The sequence below is a fragment of the Diabrotica virgifera genome, chromosome 2 (genome assembly GCF_917563875.1).
Source record: "Diabrotica virgifera virgifera chromosome 2, PGI_DIABVI_V3a".
Lineage (NCBI taxonomy): Eukaryota > Metazoa > Arthropoda > Insecta > Coleoptera > Chrysomelidae > Diabrotica > Diabrotica virgifera.
In genome coordinates, this window is record NC_065444.1 from 158,316,394 (window position 1) to 158,332,699 (window position 16,306).

The 16,306-nt window shown below is 34.9% G+C and overlaps 1 protein-coding gene across 1 annotated transcript in view; it reads left to right on the forward strand.

The window, feature by feature from the left end:
* LOC114330641 (probable RNA-directed DNA polymerase from transposon BS) overlaps positions 1-16,306 on the forward strand; it is a 212,038-nt gene that overhangs the window by 149,278 nt on the left and 46,454 nt on the right. Inside the window, exon 4 of the mRNA XM_028280042.2 lies at positions 1,244-1,496. Within this exon, the coding sequence (XP_028135843.2) occupies positions 1,244-1,496 (253 nt within the window). The remainder of the gene's footprint in view (positions 1-1,243; positions 1,497-16,306) is intronic.

Here is a 16,306-nt window from a genome sequence, read left to right on the forward strand (position 1 = left end):
ATTGCTTATAGATTCCTGGGGTTAAAATAGGTCTATTTAAGCTAACTTACCTTTGTACGAAAGTTGATATTAACCGAAATACAGGGTGTCAAAGTTAAACTTTTATTTTACTTATTCTTGAATATTTCCTGGCAGGCATACGATAAAACCCCGAAATTTGGTAAGCGGGGTTTTTTGTGATGAGAAATCTAAATCCACCACCAAAAATGATATATTACTCAGAGTGCTCCACATACGCCCTTCAGCGCTCATTTAACTGGTTCAATTTTTTTTATTTCCCACTCTACATACTTTTTGAATCAAAACTTTTGAAATCAAAAACCATAAAAAATGTATCGGAAATTTCTTCAAATGGAATTTGCGATGCAATGACATACATATAAGAACTGGCACAATTATTATGGTTTCAAGTTGATTTTTCGGGTGTAACTACAATGATATTATGCAAAAAATTATATGTTGTACCGCAGATTTAAAATGCGTCTATCTCGAAAACAGTTGAGTTTAGCGAGATGAATTTAGTATACCTTTTTTAAATAGAAATATTAAGAGAATAAAAGTTTTGATTTAAAAAGTATTTAGAGTGGGGAATGAAAAAAATTGAACGTATTAAATGAGCGCTGAAAGACGTATGTGGCGCCCTCTGCGTAGTACATCATTTTTTGTGGCCAATTTAGATTTATAATCCCAAAAAACCCCCGCTTACCAAATTTCGTGTTTTTATCCCATGCCTGCCAGGAAATATTCAAGAATAACTAAAATAAAAGTTTAATTTTGACACCCTGTATTTCGGTTATTATCAACTTTCGTACTAAGGTAAGTTAGCTTAAATCGACCTACTTTAACCTCAGGAATCTAAGGTTAAGCTATGGCCCATTGTTTAACAAACACCCTTTATATTGAACGTATGGATGGTTTTCACCCCCCAAGTTAAAGCAATCAACGGCACAAGTTCAACTTTGAACTGGAGGATAAGTGGAACCTAATACCAAATTTTCATGCAACTCGAACATTACACTCCAAAACAAGTCATTTACTGGGATAAATCTGATATGCAATACAATGCAACCAGGCATGAATAAAATAACAGTGCGAATCAGTTGTATAAGAGCAATATTTGGAATGATAACAAAGCCCCAATTTGTAAGTTTTCATTATAATTTTTACAGTTTAATTATGTTTCCAACAGTATCATTATCTAGCGTAGTATGACGAAAATATCTATTTTTTCATCTATTTGCAGAAACAACAATTAAAATTGAAAAGACAGCAATGTTAAATGAACTTCCTACTCCTGCAGCAGCGGATAAGTTAATGGTCAATTTAAGAAGTGACAAGGATACCCAAGAAAGCAGAAAAGATGGCATCGAAGTGGTGCCTATCAAACCAGGAATTGCCGATGTAGACTCGGCTGGGGTTTATATAATTGCGATAGTTGCAGGAATAAGTGCCGCAGCTACAGTGGGGCTTATAGCAGTTGGGATAGGATGGTACAAGTAAGTGCCTTTATTTACAAGATATGAAAAATAAGTATTTAACGAAATGCATAAAAATTAACACGTCATTACACGCACCATGTTTTTTCCATAAGTACACGCCATGCGACAATTTGCCTCCTTATATTAAGGAGCTTCAAATTAGCTTAATATTATTAAAATGTGTAAATTATAGTTCAAAAGTCTTTTAGTATTCCGAGTTAGAATTGGTAATGGTTTTCTCTTATTTTTCCTTTTATATGACGAGAAAACACGCCCCTTAGCAATTTGCCGCATCCGATTTATCGAGAATATACGTTCCATTATCAAAACGCCGCTAATATTTTACATTGGATGTTTTCAGATAAATATGATGTATTTTTATAATATTTTATTTATGTGTGTATATTTACCAGAGAACGGCAGTTCTCGCCAGTGGCGCACACCAACACCCCTACACGCGACACTATATTATTATATACACGAAATTTTCGAATTTCTAAATCTGACTGATTTGAAAGATAGGCCAAGTCCCATCATAAAGTTCAGGAAAAGACTCACCCACTCATATGTCAACCATCCATTTTGGTCCAAGGGTGTGGATTTTACGGCCCTTTCTATTTAGGGTCTGTTTTTCGTTCTCGTCCCCAAAACTCCCAAAAACTTCAAAAATTTAAGTCCGACCTTTGTGGCTTCTAATATTACTGATCATTACCTTTCCAACACATGTCTAATTTTGAAAATCGGTTATACCATTCAAAAGTTACCGAGCTCAGAAATATGACTCAATTTTTATTTAAAAAAGAGAAAATGTTTGTGGAATGTATGTATGTGTGTTTAAAAGTTAAACCGATTTGAATTTTTTTTTCTGTGTTTGAAAAGGGAGTCTGGGCCGATTCAGAACCGGTGTAGTTTGTAACTTTTGACCACCCATAAGCCAGCTAGAGGACTTGGTAGGTGCAAAACGGCATATTTTTTGGGGGTATATATCTTCGGATCAAGAAGAGACAGGAGAACCGCAAATACACCAAATCAATAGTGTTGAGTTAAGCTCTCAAATCATCCGTCAGGATCCGTCAGGATCAGACATACACACGGCTCAGTATAGCCGAAAAACTGAAAAACTATACTTTGAAAATTTTGGTTTTTCGACAATTACTCAAAATTTCAGCCTACGAATTGCGCCAATAACTGAGCGTTTGTAGAAGGACTCTAGACGAATCTAACGGTGTGTACGTCATATCCGGGAAAATTGTAATTTTTAAGTTATAGGCTTCATAAGTATGATCAAATCTATTTCCTACGGGAAAAACGGTTTCTCAAGCTCAATAATTCCTGTAATAACTTCAGTTATCATACTTGAACTTAGATCCATCAGATACTACTGGTAAATACCAATAAACTGGTAATAAAGTTATTAATCTACACAAATATAATCCAATTAACGATTATTCCCGAAATGGTTTATGTAGTTGTAATGATTACGACGCTAAATTTGATCTGGCAACGGGCAATCCGACTTCATGTACCGATCTCAATATTTTTTTTCAATCTATTTCGAATAGAAAAAATAATGTACATTCGATGGACACTAGATCATTTGGGAGATAATGCAACAAAGGTGACCATTTATAAAGCTTAACGAGTAATAGAGGAACATTGCATTCAACTTCATACATTTAGACTAAGTTTTCACTCTAATGGCATATAAAACAACATAATGCTATTCTACACCCCACCAGAAACAAAACAATGGGAAGCTTCTCTGGTTACACCTACGAGGCTTCTACAGTTTGCAAGCCATACGGATGCTGAGACTAAGGAAGATGAGGGAATTCTACAATTTACAATTCACGTCCCATCTGCTCAGCGCGGTAAAGTTCCAACGAGAATGGATCCCTTGGTACTCTAATCAGAGTAAATGTAAATCAAAAATGAATAACCATTTTAAATTTAGTTGCAAAACAAAAATACAGCCGAACCATATTCAAGTCCAATCAGAGAGTGCAGCAAGCAACTTTACCGGTTTCGAAACTTATTAGTCTCTCATCAGGAGGCACATATGCTGCTCTCTCTGATCCAACCAAAACAAAGCCCAGCGTGCAGTCCCGGATTGCAACGAACGAAATGGCATAGATGCCCTAGCGGCAACTGCTAATAAAAAGACTAAATTTTCACTCTAATGGCATATAAAACAACATAATGCTATTCTACACCCCACCAGAATGAAAACAATGGGAACCTTCTCTGGTTACACCTCCGAGGCTTCTACAATTTGCAAGCCATACGGATGCTGAGACTAAGGAAGATGAGGGAATTCTACAATTTACAATTCACATCCCATCTGCTCAGCGCGGTAAAGTTCCAACGAGAATAGTTCCCTTTGTACTCTAATCAGGGTAAATATAAATCAAAAATGAATAACCATTTTCAATTTCGTTGCAAAACGAAAATACAGCCGATCCATATTCTAGTCCAATCAGAGAGTGCAGCAAGCACCTCTACCGGTTTCGAAACTTATTAGTCTCTCATAAGGAGGCACATATGCTGCTCTCTCTGATCCAACCAAAACAAACCCCAGCGTGCAGTCCCGGATTGCAATGAACGAAATGGCATAGATGGCCTAGCGGCAACTGCTAGCAAAAAGATTAAGTTTTCATTCTGGTGGGGTGAAGAATAGCATTATGTTGTTTTATATGCCATTAGAGTGAAAACTTAGTATTTTTGCTAGCAGTTGCCTTCGTTCGTTGCAATCCGGGGCTGCACGCTGGGGTTTGTTTTGGTTGGATCAGAGAGAGCAGCATATGTGCCTCCTGATGAGACACTAATAAGTTTCAAAACCGGTAGAGGTGCTTGCTGCACTCTCTGATTGGACTAGAATATGATTCGGCTGTATTTTCGTTTTGCAACGAAATTGAAAATTGTTATTCATTTTTGATTTACATTTACTGTGATTAGAGTACAAAGGGAACCATTCTCGTTGGAACTTTACCGCGCTGAGCAGATGGGACGTGAATTGTAAATTATAGAATTCCCTCATCTTCCTTAGTCTCAGCATCCGTATGGCTTGCAAATTGTAGAAGCCTCGGAGGTGTAACCAGAGAAGGTTCCCATTGTTTTCATTCTGGTGGGGTGTAGAATAGCATTATGTTGTTTTATATGCCATTAGAGTGAAATCTTAGTTTTTGATGTTGTTCTGAAGCTATTTCCCATTTAAAATTAGTCTTTTGGCTGGCAGTTGCCGCTAGGGCATCTATGCCATTTCGTTCGTTGCAATCCGGGACTGCACGCTGGGGTTTGTTTTGGTTGGATCAGAGAGAGCAGCATATGTGCTTCCTGATGAGAGAGTAATAAGTTTCGAAACCGGTAGAGGTGCTTGCTGCACTCTCTGATTGGACTAGAATATGGTTCGGCTGTATTTTCGTTTTGCAACGAAATTTAAAATGGTTATTCATTTTTGATTTACATTTACTCTGATTAGAGTACAAAGGCAACCATTCTCGTTGGAACTTTACCGCGCTGAGCAGATGGGGCGTGAATTGTAAACTGTAGAATTCCCTCATCTTCCTTAGTCTCAGCATCCGTATGGCTTGCAAATTGTAGAAGCCTCGGCGGTGTAACCAGAGAAGGTTCCCATTTTTTTCATTCTGGTGGGGTGTAGAATAGCATTATGTTGTTTTATATGCCATTAGAGTGAAAACTTAGTCTTTTTGCTAACAGTTGCCGCTAGGGCATCTATGCCATTTCGTTCGTTGCAATCCGGGACTGCACGCTGGGGTTTGTTTTGGTTGGATCAGAGAGAGCAGCATATGTGCCTCCTGATGAGAGACTAATAAGTTTCGAAACCGGTAGAGGTGCTTGCTGCACTCTCTGATTGGACTAGAATATGATTCGGCTTTATTTTCGTTTTGCAACGAAATTGAAAATGGTTATTCATTTTTTTTCATACATTTAATTTATAAGTAACTTTGAAAAACTCCTGATACAGGATTAAAAAACCGCTAAACGCCTTAAAAATGAGTGGCGCATACAATATTCCAGCTACAAAAGATCTGATATGAATATTACGTCGTTCGAAAATGTATTTTCATTTTGATGTTAAACAAAATTCTAGTTTTATTTTAAAAGATTTTTCCATAATATTTGCTAAATTTGAAGTAAACGCGCCACAAAAGAGTTTCAAAATTCAAACTATATCAAAGTTATTCGTTTGTGGCGCGTTTACTTCAAATTTACCAAATATTATGGAAAAATCTTTTAAAATAAAACTATAATTTTTTTTACATCAAAATGAAAATACATTTTCGCGCCACGTAATATTCATATCAGATGTTTTGTTGCTGGAATATTGTATGCGCCACTCATTTTTAAGGCGTTTAGCGGTTTTTTATTCTTGTATGATATACATATACACGTTTCTAAACTAAACGAAATATTAAGCATACATACCTAGATACTATACAATTAGAACACAATGCTAACTTACAGTACTAAGGTTATAAATGTAAATATAATCTAAAAAGAAATAATGAAAAGTATTGACTCGATTAGAAAAGTTCTCATGGAATGAAAAACTGGGAACTAAAAATAATACATTTTGGTCAAACCATCAAAATATAAAATAATAACACGTTGCAACGAAAGATCAAGAGGAGGGTCAATTGAGGGAGGCCATTTTAAATTGACACATTGAATAACAAAACACTAAAATACAGTGAAATTAAATACAATGTTTATTCATTTTTAATTTATATAGTTAGTCTATTTAAAGTACGAAGGGAACCATTCTCGCTGGAAATTTTACCGCGCTGAGCAGATGAATAATTATAAATTATAAAATTCCCTCATCTTACTATTTAGTCCAGAAAGCCACTGCGAATTCGCTAGGAAAAATATTCCGATTCGGATTTTTTGCACAATCTTACTCAAAAAGGACCCCTTTTAACAAATTTGCATGTTGCCAGGACCAAAAGTGGGTCAAAAATTTTTTAAACGTTTTTTTTTTGTTTTTTCCTAAAATTATTTTTTTTGCATGGGACAAAGTTTTATTAGGTTTTTGCGATCATTCCAAACAGAAAAGGTCTTTAGTGACTTTTCTTTAAAGTTAATAGTTTTTGACACATAAGCGATTAAAAACTGAAAAATTGCGAAATCGGCCATTTTTAACCTTCAAAAACTACGTGAAAAACTTAAAATTTGAATGTTGCCAAGGTAAGTAGATATTCTTTAAACATCGATTGATAAAATCCCGAAAAGTTTTTTGCAATACAGTATTTAAAACTCCTTTGTTTTTTAATTTCTAATCACGCGTGCGCGACACTATTTTCCACCGTTGCATGTGTACATAAAATATACAGTATGGTGCAAATGAAAGGAATAAATTCGTCATTTCGTAAACCGGCGACTTTAAGGAAAAAACCCGAAACAGGTCGATTTATATTTGTAAGTTATGATATTGTGGCATATATGGTATACTAGTGACGTCATCGGTCTGGGCGTGATGACGTAATCGATGATTTTTTTAAATGAGAATAGGGGTCGTGTGGTAGCTCACTTGAAAGGTTCTTCAATTCTCTATTCAGTAATGTAAACATTTACATAATTATTTATACAGAGTGTCCAAAAATTTTTTATTAAATTAAATTATTTGACAAAAAAGAAGTAGAAGGACACCCTGTAAAAATAATTATATAAATGTTTATATCACTAAATAGAGAATTGCAGAACCTTTCAAATGAGGTAGCACTATTCTCATTTAAAAAAATCATCGATTACGTCATCAAGCCCAGATGGATGACGTCACTAGTATTCCATATATGCCACAATATAATAACTTAAAAATAAAAATCGACCTGTTTTGGGATTTTTCCTTAAAGTCACCGGTTTACGAAATAACGAATTTATTCCTTTCATTTGCACTATACTGTCGGTCGGTCAGGGCCGTCTTAACCCGGGGGTGCAAGGGGTGCGAGGCACCCGGGCGCCAAGTCCAAGGGGCGCAAGCCGAACACTTGCTAGACTCCTTAAAAAAGTACAAATAACAAAAACATATTAAGTGCACTTTCGGTATTTTCTACAAAGGTTAATAATGCTGACTACACCTACGATCTACGATATGCAAATGAAATATGAAACCCATTTAGATTATTCCGACAATAATTTCAAAAAGGTGACGCGTCACTATTTTGACCAATATTGAATGTCGAGTGACAATGAATCACCATCTTGTAAAAATTATATCAGTGTATCCGATTCTGCTGACAAAAGTATTTTGGGGAGCTATGTATGATGATTATGTATGTGTATAAAAGCGACGCGACGCTGCAACGCATATAGTAGGTATTTTTTAAAGGTGGCGGTATAATCTTTTATGATAGGAAAATATAAATGCTGATTTTCAAAAACCTAACTTTCTTCATTACGTTTGCTTGCGACAAGAAAGACGTTCCGTTCATTACGTTTTTAGAAAGACAGGAAAAAAGTTGTAGTCACTTAATTTCTATAAAAAAATATGTAGATCTAAGAAAATACTTACTAGAAAGTCATTCATACCGTAGACTCTGTCAGTCAAGCAGCAGTTGAACGTGAAAGAAAAAGGTGGAAGCGGTTTTAGAAAGAATTGTCGAAATAATAACATTTTTAGCATGACAAAATTTACCATTAAGAGGAACTAGTCATAGGTTGTACGAATCGGATAACAGCAACTTTTTAAAATTAATAGAATATATTTCCAATTTTGATAATACGCGATCAGAACATATTGCAGGAATTCAAAGTGTTCAGCATCGTATGCCTCATTATCTTGGACATAATATTCAAAATGAATTGATAAGTGTAATTGGTGAAAAAATTAAATGCACAATTATTGTTGATTTTTTAAAACAATCTAAATATTATTCTATAATTTTAGATTGCACACCTGATATTTCACACAAAGAACAACTTACTATTGTTGTTAGGTTCGTTTATCTCAATTCGTCAACAAAGCTTGCCGAGGTTACTGATACTACCGGACAAGGATTAGCAAATTATTTGTTAGAATTTTTGAAATTAATGAATATTTATTTAGATGATTTACGAGGCCAAGGGTATGATAATGGAGCAAATATGAGAAGAAAAATATTGGCTTTCAAAAAAAAAAAAGAATTTTTAGACATGAATTCTCGTGCGTTTTATGTTGCTTAGGCGTTCACAGCCTTAATTTGGTGCTAAATGATGCCGCTAATTGCTCAATGGAAATAAAAAATTTTAATTGTGAAAGAAATTTATGTTTTTATTCGCATCAACATTACGGTGGAATGCCATAATGAATGAGCAGATAATAAATATGTACCCACCATTACATTAAAACCGCTTTCAAATACGCGATGGGAGAGTAATAATAATAATATCCAATATCGTATGACATTTTTGTCGGGAAGAACCTTTCGGATTGTTCCGGCACCATTTATATCTTTCTCTGTTTCAAGTAACTAGTGTCGATGTACACTAGCCCAGGGGGACCGACGGCTTAACGTACTCTTTGAGGCACGGTCAACGGCTCGTATCATTTTTATAAATGAAAATGGATTGTTGTTACCGGGGCGCGAACCCGTGCGCTCTGGCTTATGAAGCCAGGTATCATACCGCTGAGATACGGCCGTCCACGATGGGAGAGTAGAATAGACTCATTAAAAATACTTCATTTTAATATGGGGAACATTTACGATGCATTATACTCAATCTTTGACAACAAGTACAACAATGACACAAGAAACATTGCAAGCTCATTGATGACAAAATTAAAAAATTTTAAGTTTATCTGCTCTGTCGTGACATGGTACAATATTTTAGAAAAGGTTAATATTGTCAGCAAAACTTTGCATACGAGCGATATTATTATTTCAGAAGCTGTTAAGATGCTTGATCAAGTTAGTAAAGATTTAACCAACAACGGCACTGACACTGCGTTTGAGCAGATATTAATTGACTCGGTATTAATTGCTAAAGAACTACATCACGAAAAAGACATTTCAATTACGAGGCTGCAGATGAACCTCTTTTAGACCAAAAACAAAATTTTAAAGTTAACTTTTATTATTATTAATTGGACATTGCCATTGCAAAATTAAGTGAGGGAACATAATTATATTTTTTCTTTCTTGGAAAGTATATCGAGTTGGAGAAATTCCGAAGAAAACTTAAAAAAAAGACAATGTTTAAATTTACAAAAAAAACTAGCGCATGGAAATATATCTGATATAGATGGTGAAGATCTATTCCATGAGTTAGAATTGTTACCAATATTTTTTATAAATACAGACACAACGCCACTCGATATTTTCAGTTATATTATATTCTAATAATTTACTCTCCGTTTTCCCAACCAAATCTTTCTACATGTCTAAGGATATATTTAACACTTCCAGTAACAATAGCTGAAGGAGAAAGGTTTTTTTTAGACAAAAATTAATGAAAAAATCTGCGCTCCACAATGGACCAAGACAGATTAACAAACCTGGCTTTAATAGGTATAGAAAAGCAAGTAAAAATAGATATCACCGAAGCAATAATAACTTTTGGCAACATAAAAGCTAGAAAAGTTGACTTTGATATTATGTACTTTAAAAAGTATGGTATAGTGTTACCTATACGATTGATCTTTTTTGAATACTGAAACCATGTTTTTTAATATATAAAAATAAAGAAAAAAAAAGTAATTAGTTTTAATACTATATAATCTTCCGACAAAAGGGGGCGCGAAGATGAGTCTTGCACCCCGGCGCCGTGGGTGGTTAAGACGGCCCTGGGTCGGTGGAAAATGGTGTCGCGCACGCTTGATTAGCAATTAAAAAACAAAGGAGTTTTGAATACTGTATTGCAATAAACTCTTCGGGATTTCATCAATTGATGAAAGAATATCTACCTACCTTGGCAACATTCCAATTTTCAGTTTTTCACATAGTTTTTGAAGGTTGAAAAATGCCAATTTCGCAATTTTGCAATTTTTAATCGCTAATATGTCAAAAACTATCAACTTTAGAGAAATGTCACTAAAGGCCTTTTCTGTTTGGAATGATCCAAAAAAACCTAAAAAAACTTTGTTCCATGCAAAAAAAATAATTTTAGGAAAAAAACAAAAAAAAAATTTTTGACTCACTTTTGGTCCTGGCAACATGCAAATCTGTTAAAAGGGGTCCTTTTTGAGTAAGATTGTGCAAAAAATCCGAATCGGAATATTTTTCCTAGCGGATGCGCAGTGGCTTTCTGGACTAACTAGACTAAGAGCCGCTTTAGGTGAAATTTGCTAATCATTTTAGGCACGATAAGACCCTATAGCTTAAATAGTAGAACCTAAAAGAAAACGTATGAATACTGTGCCGTCACTTTTTAGCAACACATGCGTCGACAGTGGCGCATCAAACTTTCCACTTATGGACGGGATAAATAAATTAAAGTACCCTGAGTACCCCTTACTCCCAGAATTAAATTTTCCTATTTTTTTAAGCTCTATGCGATTAAATAATAAGATATAGCGTAATTTTAACCCACAACCCCCTTCCCCTTCATCCCGCCCATAAGAAACTTCATTTTTCGTTTTTATTTTTTTAGGCGGAATGAAATCCATTTTAAAACTTCAAAAAATTCATAGGCATAGTTGAGGCTTTTACAAAACATGACCAATTTTTTTATAGATCCATAGGTTGCATAGATATATGATAGGTTGAGTGTACATAACCTCAAAAAATTTAAAATCTTTTTTTTAGGTAGCTCTAGGTCTAATTTATTTTATGTTTTGTGTATTTTATCAGACACTATGTTTGTATTTTTTTTTCAGATTTTACCGTAAGGTTCGCCACCTTCAAAAATCCAAAAAACTGTTTTTGGGGAGTTTTGGAGGATTTTCCCTAGTGTATAGCTTTCAGAATAGATCAAATCAATGTTTTTTATAGGTCATATGTAAGTTGAAGTCACTGGGTCGTTTAAAACATTTAAAAATGGGAGAAACATGTTCAACCGCCCAAAAACCCCATATAAAAACAGTTTTTTGGGTTTTTAAAGATGACGAACCTTACGGAAAAATCTGAAAAAAATTAAAAACATAGTGTTTGATAAAATACACAAAATAGAAAAAAAATTAGACCTCCATCTACCTCTAAAAAAAGTTATAGACTTCTTTTCAAAACAAAAATTTTAAAAATTGGTTGAGGTTATGTACACTCAACCTACGGATCTCTAAAGTAGACATGTTTTGTAAAAGCCTCAACTATGCCTAAGAATTTTTGGAAATTTCAAAATTGATTTCATCCCACTTAAAAAATGAAAAATGAAGTTTTTATGGTGGGGGAAGGGGTTGGGGGTGGTAGGTTAAAATTACGCTATATCTTATTATTTAATCACATAGAACAATAGTTTTTGAGTTATTCGTGGTTGAAAATTGGCCATTTTCGTTGAAACATAATATCTTTTCGAACGGTTTTTTGCGAATACCTTAAAAACTATGCACCTAACTTAAAAAACTATATAAAACATTTTTGTAGCTTATAAATAAACAAAGTGATTCGTTCCTTCATAAATCTTTTAGTTATAATACAAAAAGAGATATGGTAGGTGAAAAAAGTTTGTTTTTTTGGTGCATGCTCAAATAGGTGTAATATTCAACTTAAAATAACAGAAAAACGGTCGATTTTAGGTGTATATTACTACCAATTCCTTTTGTAGTCCTGGAAAAACCTTTAAAATTAGCAATATTAAATGTAGATTACATTCAAACTAATCGAGGTATGCTGCAAAAAAATTGATGACTAATGTATTTTAAGAAAAAATAAAAAGTATATTTAACCCTCCATCCACCAGAATTTAAATGCATCGTTTTCCTTCTACAATACCTTTTATTATAATGTTATTTCTATATTCAAAAGGTTGAACTGGTTTAAAATGAATGGCTTTTGAAAAAAAATAAGATTATATTATAGAGGGCATTTTTAAATTTTCTTAAAAATCTTCTTTTTTCTCCATGTAACTTAAAAACGATAAGAGATACACTAATGAAAAGTAAACCAAAATTTTTTTTCTAAAAAAGCCTACCAAAAAAACAAACTCTTTTCACCTACCATATCTCTTTTTGTACTACAAGTAGAAGATCTTTGAAGGAACGAGTCTCTTAGTTTTTTTATAAGCTACAAAGATGATATATATAGTTTTTTTAGTTAGATGGAAAGGTTTTTAGGTATTCGCAAAAAACCGTCCGGAAAAGGTGTCTTTTTCAATGAAAACGACCGATTTTTAACCACGAATAACTGAAAAAGTATTTACTTAAAAAAAATTATACAACAGTTTTTGCTTAGAATTGGGTTCTATAGCTACTTCCGTGGTTATTTTGACCAAAAAAATTTCCACCTCCTTGAAGGGGTGGAAACTGCCCCGAAGATAAAAGTGCCATAGTACATAGCGTAAACTTTGTTTATTGAACTATTCCCTACATACATATTGTGAAAATATCAAGTATATCGATTTAGTAGGATGGAATTCGGAGCCAAATGCCTGCATTGACTGCCCTAAGATATAAACTCCTAAAATTAATTATGCAAGGAAAGATTCGATGAAGGCGCAGCATAGGTAGGAGAAAAATGTCCTGGCTGAAAAATCTCAGAGGACAGTTTGGATGCAGCTCAACTGAACACTTATTATCACATCAATATTTACATATTAATAGAAACACGTTTAACGACAAGAGCCGAAGGCAAGTGTCGTAATTCATCAGAGTGTGTAATAGCCATACCATGCGAATATAATACTATTATTTTTATACGACCTTTCTTATTTTAATTAGAAAAAAAATATATAATTATCAACTATTCGAGATTAAAATAATAATTTACAAAAATAAATGTTGCTTACCAGCAGTACACGGCCGAATTGGTTGCCTACTATTAGCAAATGCTGTCTTATGTATTGTAAAAATACAACAAGAAATGGTCAATCCAAGTTAAATTCGTTTCCGAACAATTGGAAGCACAAATTTGTGCCTTTTATTTTCTTTACTTTTTCTTTAATTTTCTTGACTTTTTATAAGCTTTGTCAATAAAATTGTACAATTTTTCATGACAATAAAGCATATTTCTATTCTAAACAATAGCGATAAATTTAAATATAGCAAACGACGTCGGATATGCACTCATGGCCCTTCCCCCTTGCCGTACACTGTCGTAGTAGGCAAAAGCCCCCCTCCCCTTTTCCTACGACGTAGTTTATGGATGTTCCCACAAGACAACCCAGAACACAAGTTACCCGGGCGCACAATTAGGTGTGTCAAATTAAACACTTCCTGCAGCAGAGATTTTTGGCTTTGTCAACTGCACTTTTAGATATTTCAAGGTGACCCCTTTTAGTAACAATTTTTTTTCGAACATACAACATAGCTATTACTATGAAATGAGAATGAGATTCTCATGTATAGAATGGGAATATAACTTATCTACACTAAAATCACAATAAATATGCACAAGCAAATCAAGAAACGTTGAATGTTACGCAAGGAGCACTCCTAAATAATGATTTACAATGTATATACATTGTAAATCCCAAATCATGATTTACAAAGTTTATGTACATTGTAAATTGTGATTCGGGAGTGCTCCTCGTAACATTCAATGTGTCTTGGTTTGTTTATTTTTAGTGCATCTTTATTATGATTTTAGTATAGTTGTAGTTTTAAAACGAACGTGAAAATTTCTATCGGTAGCGGTAGATAAGTCAAAATCACAAAATTTCGAGTTACCTAATTGTAGTATTTAGAGGACCATACGAAGTTAGGGAAACTATTTTATTTTATTCAATATTATAATATTCAGGCAAATCTGGTCGTTGATTGTTCTCTTAACAGAGCTGCTGCCTTTTCAGGTGTCAAATCTCTTTGGGCTTGAGCCAGCATCTCATATCCAACCATAAACTTTTTATCAGTGGCGGAGAGCAGTAAAGGAGGATCATATAGTCCATGGAATGTCCAATGTGGATTGCACTTTTCGAAATCTTCACCTGTAAGTGCTCAGTGCCAACCCATAGAATACAGGAACTTACATTTAAATAAATTGTAGTACTTAACAACTATAGACTGTAACGTTAGTGCAAGTGCCTCTTCCTGCTTACTATCTCCTTCTGAAAACCTAGCTATGTTTCGTTTTGGAAGAACAATAATTGTCTCAAATGGCCATAGAGTCCAATAAGGTACGACTACTACTCATTCATCATTTTAGTATACAACCCTTTTTTTCTTCTGTATTTTTGCACCAGAATAAAAAGTGGGGGGAATACGTACAGGAAGTGACTCGGAAGACTGCGAATAGTGCGGCTGCGTTGAATACAAAATGATTGCATGGTAGGCCTAGTATTATTGCCTATTATGCATGGCACCAGTCTGGAATGGGGTAGTGGTAGAGATACAGGCCTACAGGGGGCTCATGACACAAGTGGACAGAAGAAGTCTGCTGCAAGTGGCATGCACCTACAGGACTGTGTCTGCAGCAGCCTTGTGGGCCATCACTGGATGTATTCCGCTGCATTTGTTGGTAGAGCACAGAAAAGAGCTCTATGAGAGAAGGTACCTAGAGCTTACTATGATCGAGAGAAGACAGGAAAGGGAAAGGTCAATAAAGAGATGAAAGAAGAATGGAACAACGCGAATGATGTGGTACAGTGGTTAAAGAAGCTTCTCCTGAACCTAAAATATAGGGTGGACTGTAATCACAAACGACTGGATTATTTCCTTGCGCAGGTGCTCATAGGTTCGGAAAGGCTGACACGGATAAATGCCTACACTGCAGACACCGGACACTGTTACATGATCGAGAGAATGATTGAAAATAAAGCAGATTGGACAAGTATAGCTACACAACTATATCCGTGCAGTGATCAAGAAGAAATAAGAGGAAGAAAGACAGCTGCAACAATGAAAAAGATAAGAGTAAAATATATTGTAAATAGAAAGTAGAGTGAATACGTTTTGATACCGAATTAGTAAAGAGTTAGATTTGGTGAGACTGACTCTCCTCAAAAAAAAAAAAATAAAAATCATAACACAAAAACAATACAAAAGAAAACCCAAATTCTGGGACAAAAAAAATTAAACGGGGAAAACGGAAGGGCCTCCTTACTGACGATCTATGGAAGAATGAACGTAGAGAGTAGAGTGCTTCGGAAGTGATGTCGGCCTTGCCGATGCCGCACTGCAGGATGCTAGATGGTCGCTTGGAGGGTGGATTTTAAAGGTGGATGGTGGAGGAGCGCTGCATCCTGGACGCAGTTAAAGAGTGAAATGAAGTCAGTATCCAACTGACTGCTGAGGAATGGTTTGTTTCATTTGTTACGTTACATTTGGTTTGTGTTTTAGCATATCGTCCTATTAGAGGTAAAATTCACTCACTACCCTTTTCAGAAAGTGGATAAAAATCGACTTAAAGGTAAAATTAATTTTTAAATTCACCTGACTTGAATATTGGATTTTTTTATGCAACTGCAAAGAATAAATGAAACAGATATTTTAAGCAATGTTTCGTCACATATTGGGTCTGCTGGGTCCTCCCAAATTGCCATTCTTTTATACAAAGCACTTATTACACTTTCCTCCGTAGCCAGGCTACCCGGATGGATTATCAAACACGACTGATATGGGTGGATAGACGCCTGGCGGACCACCGGATGGTTAGATGGTAGTAGAAGGCCACTGCGACTACCGTCGTTTTGTTATTCGTGGTATAAGTAGCTGGATGGTCGCCAGGCAGGTATCTTCCATCCACCATCCTACCAAACTTCCTGCAGTGCGGCATCGGCTTTATTAAAGCGGCCATTTCATG